Raw genomic sequence first — 17,872 nt, 5'->3', positions numbered from 1 at the left:
ATAAAGAAAATTATAGATCAATTTCTGTAATGGATATTGACACAGTTGTTTTTTTTTTAATATAAATTACTAGCAAAGAGATTACAGAAATATATAATGAGCATCATAAACTTGGTTATAGTTTAAAACTAAGTAAACTATGACCAAGTGAGATTTATATTAAGACTGCAGGACAGGTCCAATATTAGGAAAACTATCAGCATAATTGACCATTTAAATAATAAAACCAACCAAAATATTATATTTATCTCAATAAATGTAGAAAAAAGTCTTTGGCACCCATTCCTATAAAAAAACAAACCCTACAGAACATAGGAATAAATGGTACTTACCTTGAAAATGGTAAGTAATATTTAAATAAAACGATCACCCTGTTCCCTCTCTTCTTTACATCAAGGATTTCAGAAAAAGCTCAACAAATAGAAACAAATAGTCAAGTACTAAATATAGGATTCATTCATTGAAGGGAAGTATTTCTAGACCTCTCTTCTTTTATTGTGATCCAGGGAGTAAATCTGTTATTTTATTGGTATTCAAGATTCTCAGAGAGGGAATTCCCTCTAATAATTCTGATCAGTTACTTCTTTATAATTTCCAGTTTTAGAGAGCTGCCCAAAACTCCGAGAATTAAGGGATAATTTTGAATTAGAAGTGGAATTTGAACTATGGTTCATGACTTCAAGGCCAAGATTTTTTATCCACTGTGTTATTTTTCTTCTTAATACCACCCAAGAATCATAGAACTGGAGAATTAAAAGAATTAAATTATTGACTTGATTACAGATTATTTAATCCAACACTTTCATTTTAAAGATATAATAGGTCTGGTGAATACTTAGATTTTCTCTTCCTATTTTGATATATTGCCTGGATAGTTCCAAAAAAAATAGAAAACTTACCAAGAAGCCTGTTTCTGATAATGTATGACTAAGGAGTTTATACTATTCATTGACAAAGTCTTTTAATTATTTGTCAAGTTGCACAAATTAAAGATTCGAGGCTGCTGAACTGAAACTGAGTGTTTTTTACAAATTGTACAACTTACCTTTTGATAACATTCCTTTGCTGGTGAGAGAAGAAAGGACTATTTTGAGCTGTTCCCAATACCAAAGCAGAGTAGAAAGACCCTATGGCATCTGTGTCCAAATGACAAATGACAAATGTTTCTTTGTGTTTTTCCTTTCCTGCTTTTAAGTGAATGAGCATTCTGAGATGGAAGTTCCTGAGTGATTTTGAGAATTAAAGAGATCTAAAAGACTCATGAGAAGTCCCATTGGCATTTGTAGCTGATTTTTGTAATAGCAATGGTTACTAGAGCTGTAGTGTCTGGTGGCAGTAAAAGTGTCTACAATGGGAGTAGAGACATATACTGAAGACCTACAGATTCTAAAACACAGTCATCCAAGGAATGGAAGCTTCAAAGAGCATAACTTATCAAGGCAGAGAAAATCATGGAATTCTGTAGTCAAAAAAGGCATGGATCCTGAAAGCCCAACAGCCAACTTTCCCAAAAGAAGACACAATTTAAGGGGAACTTCATGAAAACTTCAAAAGAGAGAAAAAAGATTCCCGAACCAGGAGTTACCACTAAAATGTGCATTCCTCTTTAAAATGTACACTCCTTTAAAGGAAGAACTGGTTTTTGCCTTTGTTTCTTTAGAGTTTAGCACCAATGTCTTTTTCTTCTTGTTCATTTGTTCAGTTATATTTGACTTTTTGTGACCCCAAGGATCATAGCATATCAGGCCCTTCTATCCTTCACTATCTCTCAATGTTTCTCCAAATCCATATATATTGGTTCCATGATACTATCTACCCACTTCATCTTTTGCCATTCCTTTCTCCTTTTGTTTTCAGTCTTTCACAGGATCAGGAACTTTTACAGTGAATCCTGTCTTCTCATTGGGTATGGAGTCTCAAAAGTCTTCTTCAGCATCACAACTCAAAAGTATCAATTCTGAAACACTCAGCTTTTATTATAGTCTAACTCTCACAGTTATACATTCCTATTAGAAAAACCATAGCTTGGACTATACAGATTACTATGACAAACTTTGTAAGTAGTAGGTAGAATCATGTGCACGCACAGGTTGTGACTCTATTAGAGACTGAAGTTCTTAGTCCCAAGCTCAGAGTCCCCATTGGTTGATTCCCAAGGATCACTATTTCATCTAGTTCACTAATAGATCCATTTGCTGAAAAGAAATATAAACAACTAATACTTTTTTGCAGCTCTCTATATGGTAATGGGAGATGGAGAGCTTAGCAAGTCTTGCCTGTGAACTGAACGGTGAGCTGCATAACTGGTAGGTGAGACAGCCTTGAGAATAGGATGGATAAGGTAATTTATACTGATTTCTGGGTGATGGGCATGAGTTTGACAAAGTAGAAGAGATTTCAGAGAAAAAAGAATTGGACAATTAAAGACTCTCAGAATCATGCTCACGCCCCTACTGACATGCAGGTTGTGAAGTGTCAGTTAAAAGAGTGAAACAGTTGCAACACAGTATGGAATAATAAAAAAGGAACATTCTAAAACATAAGAGATCTGGGTTCTCATTCTGAATATTGCTAAATAGCTGCATCACTTTAAGTGGGTCAGTTCCTTATCAAGGTCTCAGATTCTTTGTCTCTAAAATTGTCATTATCATTAAGGTATTTTTCAGAATAAGCAGAAGAAAAACTTATCTTTTTTCTTAATAGTATTTTATTTTCCAAAATCCATGTAAAGATATTCATTTTTGTAAGACTTTGTGAAGAACAACTTATCTTTTAAAAAGTATATAATTTGGATTGATTCAGAGAAATATAGATATCCATTAGAAGGCTTCAATTTATTTTACTTCCTGGAGAATGATAACTAATAAGGACCAGAGATTAATTAATAAGTCAAATGACTTTCCATTAAATGGGACACAAACCAAAGAAAACATTTACCAAAGTTTATGTTAAAAGAATACTATATACACAAACAAATATGTGGTATATGTTGTTTACGTAGAATGTGTGTATATGCTTTTCCATTATAATTATGTATCTCCAAATTTGCCTATATGTAAATATATGTGTATTTATACATACACAGACATATAGATTTATCCTGGTGAAGTTAAAAAGGAAAATGAAAAATACTGGCATTACTATATAAAAACAGTCACATTGTTATAGCTATTCTAGAAAGCAATTTATAACTATACCTCAATATAAAACTGAATAGCATTTGACCCAGAAATACTAGACTTATTCCCTAAAAAATGAGACTCAGAGGAGGAAAAGGACCCATATATACAAAATATTTATAGCAATTCTTTTTGTGATGGTAAAAAAAAAAAAAAAAACAACTAAAAATCAAGAAAGTGTCCATCAATTAGATAATGGTTGGCCAAATTATGAATATAATAGAATATTATTATTATTATTATTCCACAAGCACTGCTCTAATGATTTTTTAAAATATGTTAATGAATCTTTCAAAGAATATACTTCTTTACATGATTACCTTTTTGTAGAGTAGTCCAATTACAGCTGTTTTAATTTTTGCTGAGTTGAGCATATTAAAACGTTGATATAGCTGGTAGGCCAAAGTTTGCAAAGTGGTTACAACAAAAAGGGCAACTGCATATCCATAGCCATTCCAAACCAAATCATGGCGGTTTTCACAGAAAAGGATCATCTGCCTGAATTGAGAGGTAGAGGGGAAAGAGTGAGATATTAGACATTAGCAGCTCTTAAGTTGCAAGAATTAGGTTCTTTAAGTGTGGCAGGCTAATTGGTGGTTGGTTGTCTTTTGTTCATGAACAGGATGAAAATGACGTCACTATGGTAGAAATGAGTTACAGTGAGTCTCACTGGCTGATCAGACCAGTATGACCTTGGGATGTTCTGTTACAGGTCAAACACAAAAAGTCTGTATGAATACTTATGATGGATTCTCTTATTTGAGCATTTTGCATTTTCTGAACTAATTTAGTTCTGCTTTGCTTATAGAGCACAGCACCTTCTCTGATGAGAGTATGGTAGGCAGTTCTGTGCCCATGATATGGGTCTCTCCTGTCATACAATCAATTCTAAAACTCTTAAGATAGAATGTACTTGTAGTATTTTTTTTTCTGACTACCTTATGACCACACTTGCCCTGTGTGATTTCTTCATAAAATAAGTAAATAAGTATACATTTGGTGTTCAAATAATGTAGCCAGTGCAACAGAGTTGTTCTTTCTGCAGTAGAGTTGGAATGGTTGGTTGTTTAGTTTGAGAAAGGACAAGTGTCTAGTATCCTATTTTGCCAAGTGATTTTCAGAATCTTCCTAAAACAACCAACCCACCCAAAATAACACTGGCTGGAAATAGGAGAAAGTAAGGAAAATTCCTTAAACACGGAAGTTCCTTTTTGTTGTTTTACTCCAAAAATTAATTAGAACTGAAAATCATATTGCCTAATATCTAATGTTAACAATACTAGTTGGCCTCATATCCCTCAACTGCATTGGTTGAAATATAAATTATAAAAACATATTTATAAACCCACATAGACAGAATAGGCCCCCTTTCTTATTGAGATACTATGAATCAATACACCATTTTGGGATGGGGATCTGTAAAATAAGTCATAAATTATTTTGCAAAACAAAAACTTCATGTTTTAGTTATTTTCTTATTACTTTTTGATATTAAAAATATGCCTTCCCATTCTGTTTTTTGAAATTTGGCTTTAGTCTTATGGGCCCTTTAATATAAGCAGTTTCTTTTTTTGAAATGATAAGAAAAAGACCTTTCAGAACTTATTACTAGATTCTGAAAAATAAAATAATTTCCCAAGTGATTTACAAGACATACTGCTAAAGAGGTTAATCTCATTAAAGATCATGCTGACAATAAAATTGTACCTTTTTAGGGTTTGGGGGGAGACTATGTTATTCTATCTCATGCAAGCTTGAAGTACAGTGACTGTCACAGGTCTTGTCTTTCCTGTTCACTAACAAAGATGCTATGTGTTATACCTGCTCTCTTCATTACCTAGGCCTAACCTTAAAACTGATACTGGACTTAGTACAGACACTAGATTGGCTTAAATCACCACATATGAGAACTTTCAGACTCAAGTGATCCCTCAATTTTCCATATAATAAAGACTATAGGATTGTACCACCATACCCAGGTTGTTCTTCTTAAATTATATGTAACATCTGGATAGAAACAAATACAATCCAGGCAATATTTATATGTTGCTGACTTGGTTTTGTAAATGAAATCTTTTGAAAGGAAAGAATCATTAAACACATTTTATAGAAGTAAAGTAATAATTGGCTTTTGCCTTTCCTGTGAATTTGGAAAAAAAAAGAATATGTTAACAATGAATTCTGACTGCTACTACACTCAATGACAAAAAAGGGTAATTAATTAGTACTAAATATCATAAGCCTTTTAAGAATTCCTGTGGCTGACAATATTTTTAGGTAAATAAAAACAGAATAATTAATAAAAATAGCAAAAATCTGAAATAAGTTAATGAAAGCTTAATTTTTGCTGCCTGGGTATTACACATGTTAATAAACAATGTAAATATCTATATTAACTCCTGAAGTTTCCCATTTCTATTCATTTATAAAATCTTTTTTGCACAAATACAGCCTTAAAAATTTATATCCGTAAAGTCCAAGGTCTCGTGATCTTTTTGATAGATCACAGAATGTTCTTGATGAAAAAAAAGCTTATTTTTTTTTTTTTATAAAAAGATCCCTCAATTATTTCAGCTATACTGGATCAATGATTTTTGAGATAAGTATAAGTCTACTTAACCCATATCTTGAAAGGCCACAGCCACTTCTTTTTTTTTCTATGGTTAACATTAAGATAAGCATAGAAAGAAAGAGTCTAGGCACTCAGTGCATTCCTACAAAATAGGAATGACTAGCTCCTAGTTTATTATGCATTCTTTTTCAGTTATTTTCAGTCCTGTTAGCCTTGGGGATTCTTTGTGACCCTATGAGAAGTTTTCTTCACAAAGGTATTGGAATGGTTTGCCATTTCCTTTTCCTTTTATAGATGATCTAACTAAAGCAAAAAAAAAAAAGTGATTTGCTGTGTTTTGTTTCAATTCAAAATATTTTCATGATTTTTTGAAGATTATTGTTTGAGTCAAATATGCCAAAGAAAGGGAGATAAATTTACAGAGATTAGAATTTTATGACTATTGGTAAAAGGTCTATACAGGAATTTATCACTGAAATGTAACTGCTCTTCCCAGGAATATTTTCTTACAATGTTTGTAGGTAAACATTAATATTAATAAAAAGCAAATATAAATGATTTATCTAGGCCTTGTTTTAAACATTTTCCAAAGTTCATTTTCCAAAGTCTGTAATTATGCAATTACAGACATTTGATAAAATATTTGTATTATAGAAATAATAATAACAACAATAATAAAGAAAATTTTCAGCTAAGATATTTTAGCATAGAATATTTATACTTTATTTTCATTATCAATATATTGAAGAACATTATCAACATATTGAAGAAAGCTTGCAACTTACTTCATTATGAGTGGGCTAATAAAGGATAAAATGTCAGCAAATACTTTGAACAAAGCAACCTGCATCAGTAAAAACTTAAAAGTGTTCCACAATACGTGAAGTAAAGATGGTTTCTTGGTCTTTGCTTCTTTCTGAAAGGAAAATAAAATGATGACAAAAAGAAACAAGCAAATACCAAGTCATAATTAGTTCGCACAGATTAAAATAATGGAAAACCTACCTAAAATAACTATAAAAATTAGAGTGAACATACATATACCCAAAGGTACAAGAAATAGGCAATATGAAATTATGATAAAAATTTAAATATGGCCCTTAACACTGCTATGGATAGAACACTATTTATTTCCATTAGAAACTTTTTATAACTGATACCATGTGCCTTAAAGATACTAGTTAAAGAAGTGTAGTGGGATAATAGAATAACTCAGGTTTTAACTCCTTTTACACATGTAATAACATGATGGTCATGTGTTGAAGTCAGCATTTCTTTTTGTGGTGGGAGGAAGAGAAGGAAGGAGGTACAATGTAATTATGTACTTATATGTTTCTGGAATTTTTTTTAATTTTTTAAAAAATTTATTTATAAATTTTGACAGTATATATGCATGAGTAATTTTTTATAACATTATCCCTTGTATTCATTTTTCCAAATTATCCCCTCCCTCCCCTAGATGACAGGCAATCCCATGCATTTTACATGTGCTACAATATAACCTAGATACAATATATGTGTGTAAATCCAATTTTCTTGTTGCACTTTAAGTATTAGATTCCGAAGGTGTAAGTAACCTGGGTAGATAGACAGTAGTGCTAACAATTTACATTCACTTCCCAGTGTTCCTTCTCTGGGTGTAGTTGTTTCTGTCCATCATTGATCAACTGGAAGTGAGTTGGATCTTCTTTATGTTGAAGATATCCACTTCCATCAGAATACATCTTCATACAACATTGAAGTGTACAGCGATCTTCTGGTTCTATTCATTTCACTCAGCATCAGTTGATGTAAGTCTCTCCAAGCCTCTCTGTATTCCTCCTACTGGTCATTTCTTACAGAGCAATAATATTTCATAACTTTCATATACCATAATTTACCCAACCATTCTCCAATTGATGGACATCCATTCATCTTCCAGTTTCTAGCTACTACAAAAAGAGCTGCCACAAACATTTTAGCACATTCAGGTCCCTTTCCCTGCCTCAGTATTTCTTTGGGATATAAGCCCAATAGCAGCAATGCTGGATCAAAGGGTATGCACAGTTTGATAACTTTTTGGGCATAGTTCCAAATTGCTCTTCAGAATGGCTGGATTCTTTCACAACTCCACCAGCAATGTATTAGTGTCCCAGTTTTCGCACATCCCCTCCAACATTCATCATTATTTGTTCCTGTCATCTTAGCCAATCTGACAGGTGTGTAATGGTATCTCAGAGTTGTCTTAATTTGCATTTCTCTGATTAGTAGTGATTTGGAACACTCTTTCATATGAGTGGATATGATTTCAATTTCATCATCTGAGAATTGTCTGTTCATATCCTTTGACCATTTATCAATTCGAGAATGGTTTGATTTCTTATAAATTAGGGTCAGTTCTCTATATATTTTGGAAATGAGATCTTTATCAAAACCTTTAACTGTAAAAATATTTTTCAAATTTGTTACTTCCCTTCTAATCTTATTTGCATTAGTATTGTTTGTGCAGAAACTTTTTAGTTTGATATAATCAAAATCTTCTATTTTGTGATCAATAATGATCTCTAGTTCTCCTCTGGTCATAAATTCCTTCCTCCTCCACAAGTCTGAGAGGTAGACTATTCTCAGTTCCTCTAATCTATCTATGATCTCATTCTTTATGCCTAAATCATGGACCCATTTTGATCTTATCTTGGTATATGGTGTTAAGTGTGGATCTATATCTAATTTCTGCCATACTAATTTCCAGTTTTCCCAACAGTTTTTTTCAATTAATGAATTTTTATCCCTAATGTTGGTATCTTTGGGTTTGTCAAAGACTAGATTTCTATAGATGTACCCTTTTTTTTCCTTTGTACCTAATCTGTTCCACTGATTGACTGATCTATTTCTTAGCCAATACCAAAGGGTTTTGGTTACTGCTGCTATATAATATAGCTTTAGATCAGGTACACCCAGACCACTTTCATCTGACTTTTTTTTTTCATTAGTTCCCTTGCAATTCTTGACCTTTTATTCTTCCATATGAATTTTGTTGTTATTTTTTCTAGGTCATTAAAATAGTTTCTTGGGAGTCTGATTGGTATAGCACTAAATAAATAGATTAGTTTGGGGAGTATTGTCATCTTTACTATATTCACTCGGCCTATCCAAGAGCACTGAATGTCTTTCCAATTATTTAAATCTGACTTTATTTTTGTGGCAAGTGTTTTGTAATTTTGCTCATATAATTCCTGATTCTTCTTTGGTAGATGGATTCCCAAATATTTTATACTATCAACATTTATTTGGAATGGAATTTCTCTTTGTATCTCTTGCTGTTGCATTTTATTGGTGATATATAAAAATGCTGAGGATTTATGTGGATTTATTTTGTATCCAGCAACTTTGCTAAAATTCTGAATTATTTCTAATAGGTTTTTAGCAGAGTCTTTGGGGTTCTCTAAGTATACCATCATGTCATCTGTGAAAAGTGATAATTTGATTTCCTCATTTCCTACTCTAATTCCTTGAATCTCTTTCTCGGCTCTTATTGCCGAGGCTAGCGTTTCTAGTACTATATTGAATAGTAATGGTGATAGTGGGCAACCTTGTTTTACTCCTGATCTTACTGGGAAAGGTTGCAGTTTATTTCTATTGCATATTATGCTTACTGACAGTTGTAAATAAATACTCCTGATTATTCTAAGGAATAGTCCATTTATTCCTATACTCTCAAGCATTTTTAGTAGGAATGGATGTTGGATTTTATCAAATGCTTTTTCTGCATCTATTGAGATGATCATATGGTTCTTATTAATTTGATTATTAATATGGTCAATTGTATTAATAGTTTTCCTAATATTAAACCAGCCCTGCATTTCTGGTATAAATCCTACTTGATCATTATGTATTATCCGGGGATGATTTTCTGAATTCTTTTTGCTAATATATTATTTAAAATTTTAGCATCAATATTCATTAAGGAAATTGGTCTATAATTTTCTTTCTGTTTTCGACCTACCTGGTTTAGGTATCAGTACCATGTCTGTGTCATAAAAGGAGTTTGGTAGAACTCTTTCAATCCCTATTTTTTCAAATAGTTTGGGCTATTTTGTTCTTTAAATTGGGGCTAATTGTTCTTTAAATGTTTGGTAGAATTCACATGTAAATCCATCTGGTCCTGGGGATTTTTTCCTGGGGAGTTGATTAATAGCTTGTTCTATTTCTTTTTCTGAAATGGGACTATTTAAGCAATTTATCTCCTCCTCTGTTAATCTAGGAAGCCTATATTTTTGGAGGAAGTCATCCATTTCACTTAAGTTATCAAATTTATTGGCATAAAGTTGGGCAAAGTAACTCCTTATTATTTCTCTAATTTCCTCTTCATTGGTGGAAAGATCCCCCTTTTCATTTGTAAGACTAACAATTTGATTTTCCTCTTTCCTTTTTCTGATCAGATTTACCAAAGGTTTATCTATTTTATTGGCTTTTTCATAAAACCAACTCTTGGTTTTATTCATTAATTCAATAGTTTTTTTTTTTTTTATTTTCAATATTATTGAGTTCTCCTTTTAATTTTTGTATTTCAAGTTTGATTTTTGGTTGGGGGTTTTTAATTTGGTCTTTTTCTAGCTTTTTAAGTTGCAGGCCCAATTCATTAATCTTCTCTTTCTCTATTTTGTTCAAATGAGCCTCTAAAGATATAAAATTTTCCCTTATTACCGCTTTAGCTGCATCCTATAGATTTTGGTATGATGTCTCATCATTGTCATTATCTTGGGTGAAATTATTAATTTTTTCTATAATTTGCTGTTTCACCCAGTCATTCTTTAAGATGAGATTATTCAGTTTCCAATTACTTTTTGGTCTATTTACGCCTAACTTCTTATTGAATGTAGCTTTTATTGCATTGTGATCTGAGAAGAAGGCATTTATTATTTCTGCCTTCCTGCATTTAATTTTGAGATCTTTATGTCCTAATATATGGTCAATTTTTGAATAGGATCTATGTACTGCTGAGAAGAAAGTATATTCCTTTCTATTGCCATTCAGTTTTCTCCAAAGGTCTATCATACCTAGTTTTTCTAATGTTCTATTTACTTTTTAAAATTTCTTTCTTATTTGTTTTGTGGTTTGATTTGTCTAAATCTGAGAGTGCAAGGTTGAGATCTCCCACTATTATAGTTTTACTGTCTATTTCTTCTTGCAACTCTCTTAACTTTTCCTTTAGAAAGTTATATGCCATACCACTTGGTGCATATATATTTAATATTGATATGGCTTCATTGTATATGCTACCTTTTAGCAGGATATAGTTTCCTTCCTTATCTCTTTTAATTAGATCAACTTCTGCTTTTGCTTGATCTGAGATAAGGAAGGCAACCCCTGCTTTTTTTTGGCTTTACATGAAGCATAATAGATTCTGCTCCAACCTTTTACCTTTACTCTGTATGTATCTCCCAGCTTTAAGTGTGTTTCCTGTAAACAACATATTGTAGGGTTCTGACTTTTGATCCAGTCTGCTATCTGTCTCCATTTGATGGGAGAGTTCATCCCATTCACATTTACAGTTAAAATTACTAATTCTCTATTTCCTGCCATCGTATTATCCCCAGATTATGCTTTTTCCCTTGACCCCCCCTGAACCCTTTCCCCAATATTTAATTTATAGACCCCACTTGTGATGCACAGCCCTCCCTTTTTTTTAGTATCCCTCCCCCCTCCTTCCAAGTCCCTTCCCTCATTCCCTTTTTCCTTTTTCCTTTTTCCTCTCCCCCCTTTTAATGACGTGAGAGAGAATTCTCTGAAAAACAAAAATGTCAATTGTTTACTCTTTGAGCCTATTCTGATGAGAGTAAGATTCACACAATGTTTCTCCCCCTCTCTAAATTCCCTCAGATATGGTATATTTTCTATGCCTCTTCCTGGGATGTAGTTTCCCTCTTTTTATCTCCCTTTCCTCTTTTTCTGATACTAGTCCCTTCCCTTTACTACTCCCCCCCTTTTTTATATCAGTAAAATCAAATTATCCATGTGGACTTTCTATATATCCACAACAGTGATACATTTCTCAAGAGTTCTTTTTACCTTTTTCTGTTTCTCTTCAGTCTTGTGGATATAGATCAAATTTTTTGTTTAAGTCTGGTTTTTTTCTTAGAAACAAATGGAATGAGACGCGACTTCCGGCCAAGATGGCGGCGTGGAGGCAGACAGCTGCTTGAGCTCCTCGTTTTCTCTCAGCACTTACTTCATGACAAGCCTCTGACTTAATGCTTGACCCAGAAAGAAATCCACAGATGATCACCAAGAGAAGACATCCTTGAAAGTCGCCAGAAAAGGTCTGTGTTTGTTCGGGGGAGGGTCAATCAGACTGGGCGCAGACTGAGGGCAGACAGCCAGAGCAAGACAGGCAGCTCACACAGCTCAGACCGGAGGGGGAGGGGTGTGATCTCTGCCATTTCTGTGAAAGGGCTTTTGCCCCAGTGTGGATGCTCCGTCTTGGCAGCAAGCCAGGAGCGGTGGAGAGGGTGTAAACACCGGAGGTGAAGATTAAAACCCCAGAAAGCCAGCGTCTCTCAGAGCCCGGCCACCCCCATCCCCCACCTGGACTGACTCGGTGCGTTCTCGGAGCCTCAGAGCGCAGACTCAGTACAGTCATTGCTGTTCTGTTAGTGGCTCTCTGCTGCGCTACCCCCAGTCTGTAGAGGAAGCCCATTAATACCATCCAGCCCCATCCCCCGCAAAACAGACCAATTGTTTCTCTTGTCAGTTTGTTTTCTTTGATTCCTACTCTGACAAAATGAACAAAAAATTCAAAAGGGCTCTAACCATTGACAGCTTCTGTGTGGAGAGGGAGCAGACTTCAAATGCTGAGGAGACTAGGAACAGAATGTCCCCAGATGTATCCCCTGGGAGGGATATAAGCTGCTCCTCAATACAAAAGAACCTCATAGAGGAACTCAAAAAGGCTCTCACAAGAGAGCTGGAAGAGAAATGGGAAAAGGAAAGGGAAGCTTGGCAAGAGAGCCTGGAGAAGTCATCCCATGCATTCAAAGACAGAATGGATAAAGAAATCAAATCATTGAGAAACAAGATTAGTGAGCTGGAAAAGGTAAACAACTCCAAGGAAAACAGGATTAGTGAGCTGGAAAAGGTAAACAACTCCAAGGAAAACAGGATTAGAGAGCTGGAAAAAGAAATCAGCTCTCAAAAAAATAAAATGGATAAAATGGAAAAAAATTCCATAGAAGATAAAAACTCAATTGGACAATTACAAAGAGATATAAAAAAAGTGAGTGAAGAAAATACATCATTGAAAATTAGACTGGAACAAGTAGAAATGAATGACTCAAGGAGAAACCAAGAGGGAGTCAAGCAAAACCAGAGAAATGAAACAATTGAAAAGACTGTCAAGTACCTTACCAGAAAGACAACAGACCTGGAAAACAGATCCAGGAGAGACAATTTGAGAATAATCGGACTCCATGAAAAATGGGAGGAAAAAAAGAGCTTGGACACCATTTTTGAGGAAATTATCAAAGAGAACTGCCCAGACGTTTTGGAAACAGAGGGTAAAATAGACATTGAGAAAATTCATCGATCACCTACTGAAAGGGACCCTAAAATCAAAACGCCAAGAAATATAGTGGCCAAGTTCAAGAACCATCAGACAAAGGAAAAGATATTGGAAGCTGCTAGAAAAAAACAATTCAGATATGGAGGATCCACAATAAGGATAACACAGGATCTAGCAGCATCCACATTAAAAGAACGCAGGGCCTGGAACATGATATTCCGAAAGGCTAAGGAACTTGGTATGCAGCCAAGAATAACTTACCCAGCAAGAATGAGCATCGTTTTCCAGGGAAGAAGATGGACATTTAACGAAATAAATGAATTCCATCTATTTTTGATGAAAAAACCAGACCTACATAAGAGGTTTGATCTTCAAATACAGAACTCAAGAGACTTCTAAAAAAGGTAAAAAGAAATCTTGAGAACTATACTTCTGCCAAAAAATATGTAAAGAACATATGTACAATTTGTCTTAGAAACTAGAGGTGGAAAGGAGATTATATCATAAAAAAGTATAAAGTGGTGGTACTACATCTCATGAAGAGGCAAATGTAACCTATTATATCTGAGAGAAAGAAAGGAGGGAGATGAACATAGCGTGTATCAATAGACATATTCGATTTATGGTGAAACTTCTTCCACTTCATTGAAAAGTGAAAGGGAAGGAGTAAGCTAAGGGGAAGGGAATACAGTAATTTCGAGGAAAAGGGGTAAAATAAGGGGAGGATCTTTAAGGTGGGGGAGGGATCCTAAAAAGGGAGGGCTGTGAAAAGCAAGTGGTGTTCACCAGTTTAATACTGGATAGGAGGGTAAAAGGGAAGGAAAGGGGAAAAGCATAAGCAGGGGTTAATAGGATGGCAAGCAATATAGAATTAGTCCTTCTAACCATAAATGTGAATGGGGCAAACTGCCTCATAAAGAGGAAACAGTTAGCAGACTGGATTAAAAGTCAGAATCCTACTATATGTTGTTTACAGGAAACACACCTGAAACAGGATGAGACATTCAAACTAAAAGTAAAAGGGTGGAGCAGAATCTATTATGCTTCAGGCAAAACCAAAAAAGCAGGAGTAGCCATCCTCATCTCAGATCAAGCAAAAACAAAAATTGATCTAATTAAAAGAGATAAGGAAGGGCATTATATCCTGCTAAAGGGAAGCATCAATAGTGAAGCAGTATCAATATTAAACATGTATGCACCAAGTGGTGCAGCATCTAAATTCTTAAAAGAGAAATTAAGAGAGCTGCAAGAGGAAATAGATAGCAAAACTATAATAGCGGGAGATCTCAACCTTGCTCTCTCAGAATTAGATAAATCAAACCACAAAATAAATAAGAAAGAAGTCAAAGAGGTAAATAGAATACTAGAAAAGTTTGATATGATAGATCTTTGGCGAAAGCTAAATGGAGACAGAAAGGAATATACTTTCTTCTCAGCAGTTCATGGAACCTATACAAAAATTGATCATATACTAGGGCATAAAAACCTCAAAATCAAATGCAGTAAGGCAGAAATAGTAAATGCATCCTTTTCAGACCATAATGCAATCAAAATAACATTTAATAAAAAGCCAGGGGAAAATAGACCAAAAAATAATTGGAAACTAAATAATCTTATACTAAAGAATGATTGGGTAAAACAGCAAATCATAGACATAATTAATAACTTCACCCAAGAAAATGACAATAATGAGACATCATACCAAAATGTGTGGGATACAGCCAAAGCAGTAATTAGGGGAAGTTTTATATCTCTACAGGCCTACCTGCATAAAATAGAGAAAGAGAGGGCCAACGAATTGGGTTTACAACTAAAATTGCTAGAAAAGGAACAAATTAAAAACCCTCAGACAAACACAAAACTTGAAATTCAAAAAATAAAAGGTGAGATTAATAAAATTGAAAGTAAAAAAACTATTGAATTAATTAATAAAACTAAGAGTTGGTTTTATGAAAAAACCAACAAAATAGACAAACCCTTAGTAAACCTGATTAAAAAAAGGAAAGAGAAAAAGCAAATTGATAGTCTTGAAAATGAAAAGGGTGAACTCACCACTAATGAAGAGGAAATTAGAACAATAGTTAGGAGGTACTTCGCTCAACTTTATGCCGATAAATTCGATAACTTAAATGAAATGGAAGAATACCTTCAAAAATATAGCTTGCCCAGATTAACAGAGGAAGAAGTAAGTAGTCTAAATAGTCCCATCTCAGAAAAAGAAATAGACCAAGCTATTAACCAACTTCCTAAGAAAAAGTCCCCAGGACCAGATGGATTTACAGGTGAATTCTACCATACATTTAAAGAACAACTAACTCCAATGCTATGTAAACTATTTGAAAAAGTAGGGATTGAAGGAGTCCTACCAAATTCCTTCTATGACACAGACATGGTACTGATACCTAAACCAGGTAGATCGAAAACTGAGAAAGAAAACTATAGACCAATTTCCTTAATGAATATTGATGCTAAAATCTTAAATAAGATATTAGCAAATAGACTTCAGAAAATCATCCCCAGGATAATACACTATGACCAAGTGGGATTTATACCAGGAATGCAGGGCTGGTTTAATACTAGGAAAACTATTAGTATAATTGACCATATTAATAATCAAATTAATAAAAACCATATGATCATCTCAATAGATGCAGAAAAGGCATTTGATAAAATCCAACATCCATTCCTACTAAAAACGCTTGAGAGTATAGGAATAAATGGACTATTCCTTAAAATAATAAGGAGCATATATTTAAAACCTTCAGTAAACATCATATGTAATGGTGATAAACTAGAACCTTTCCCTGTAAGATCAGGAGTGAAACAAGGTTGCCCACTATCACCATTACTATTCAATATAGTACTAGAAACTCTAGCCTTGGCAATAAGAGCTGAGAAAGAGATCCAAGGAATTAGAGTAGGAAATGAAGAAATCAAATTGTCACTTTTCGCAGATGACATGATGGTATACTTAGAGAACCCCAAAGACTCTGCTAAAAAGCTATTAGAAATAATTCAGAATTTTAGCAAAGTCGCAGGATACAAAATAAATCCACATAAATCCTCAGGATTTTTATACATTACCAACACAATCCAACAGCAAGAGATACAAAGAGAAATTCCATTCAAAATAACAGTCGATAGTATCAAATATTTGGGTATATATCTACCAAAGGAGAGTCAGGAATTATATGAGCAAAATTACAAAACACTTGCCACAAAAATAAAGTCAGATTTAAATCATTGGAAAGACATTCAATGTTCTTGGATAGGCCGAGCGAATATAATTAAGATGACAATACTCCCCAAACTAATCTATTTATTTAGTGCTATACCAATCAGACTCCCAAGAAACTATCTTAATGACCTAGGAAAAATAACAACAAAATTCATATGGAAGAATAAAAGGTCGAGAATTGCAAGGGAACTAATGAAAAAAAAGTCAGAGGAAGGTGGTCTAAGTGTACCGGATTTAAAGCTATATTATAAAGCAACAGTCACCAAAACCATTTGGTATTGGCTAAGAAATAGACTAGTTGATCAGTGGCATAGGTTAGGTTCACAGGGCAAGATAGTGAATAAAAATAGCAATCTAATCTTTGACAAACCCAAAGATCCCAAATTTTGGGATAAGAATTCATTATTTGACAAAAACTGCTGGGAAAACTGGAAATTAGTATGGCAGAAACTAGGCATGGACCCACATTTAACACCACATACTAAGATTAGATCAAAATGGGTCCAAGATTTAGGCATAAAGAACGAAATCATAAATAAATTGGAGGAACATGGGATGGTTTACCTCTCAGACTTGTGGAGGAGGAAGGAGTTTGTGTCCAAGGGAGAACTAGAGAACATTATTGATCACAAAATAGAACATTTTGATTACACCAAATTAAAAAGTTTCTGCACAAACAAAACTAATGCAAACAAGATTAGAAGGGAAGTAACAAATTGGGAAAAAATTTTTACAGTTAAAGGTTCTGATAAAGGCCTCATCTCCAAAATATACAGAGAATTGACTTTAATTTATAAGAAATCAAGCCATTCTCCAATTGATAAATGGTCAAAGGATATGAACAGACAATTTTCAGATGATGAAATTAAAACTATTTCCACTCATATGAAAGAGTGTTCCAAATCACTATTGATCAGAGAAATGCAAATTAAGACAACTCTGAGGTATCATTACACACCTGTCAGATTGGCTAAGATGACAGGAACAAATAACGATGAATGTTGGAGGGGCTGTGGGAAAACTGGGACACTGATGCATTGTTGGTGGAATTGTGAAAGAATCCAACCATTCTGGAGAGCAATCTGGAATTATGCCCAAAAAGTTATCAAAATGTGCATACCCTTTGACCCAGCCATACTACTACTGGGCTTATACCCCAAGGAACTACTAGAGAAGGGAAAGGGTCCTGTATGTGCCAAAATGTTTGTGGCAGCCCTTTTCATAGTGGCTGGAAGCTGGAAAATGAATGGATGTCCATCAATTGGAGAATGGTTGGGTAAACTATGGTATATGAATGTTATGGAATATTATTGTTCTATAAGAAATGACCAACAGGAGAAATACAG

At 34.0% G+C, this 17,872-nt stretch overlaps 1 protein-coding gene across 6 annotated transcripts in view; it reads right to left on the bottom strand.

Annotated features, from left to right (window-relative positions):
- LOC141561187 (multidrug resistance-associated protein 1-like) overlaps positions 1 to 17,872 on the bottom strand; it is a 109,070-nt gene that overhangs the window by 63,403 nt on the left and 27,795 nt on the right. For all 6 annotated transcript variants that reach the window (XM_074300428.1, XM_074300429.1, XM_074300427.1 and 3 more), the window contains 2 exons: positions 6,537 to 6,667; positions 3,500 to 3,677 (listed from right to left, as the gene is read on the bottom strand). In XM_074300428.1, the coding sequence (XP_074156529.1) occupies positions 3,500 to 3,677; positions 6,537 to 6,667 (309 nt within the window). The remainder of the gene's footprint in view (positions 1 to 3,499; positions 3,678 to 6,536; positions 6,668 to 17,872) is intronic.

Source organism: Sminthopsis crassicaudata, chromosome 3, assembly GCF_048593235.1.
Source record: "Sminthopsis crassicaudata isolate SCR6 chromosome 3, ASM4859323v1, whole genome shotgun sequence".
In the NCBI taxonomy this organism is placed as follows: Eukaryota; Metazoa; Chordata; class Mammalia; order Dasyuromorphia; family Dasyuridae; genus Sminthopsis; species Sminthopsis crassicaudata.
Note: the sequence above shows the minus strand (reverse complement) of the source record. Positions and strands in the feature narration are given on the sequence as shown.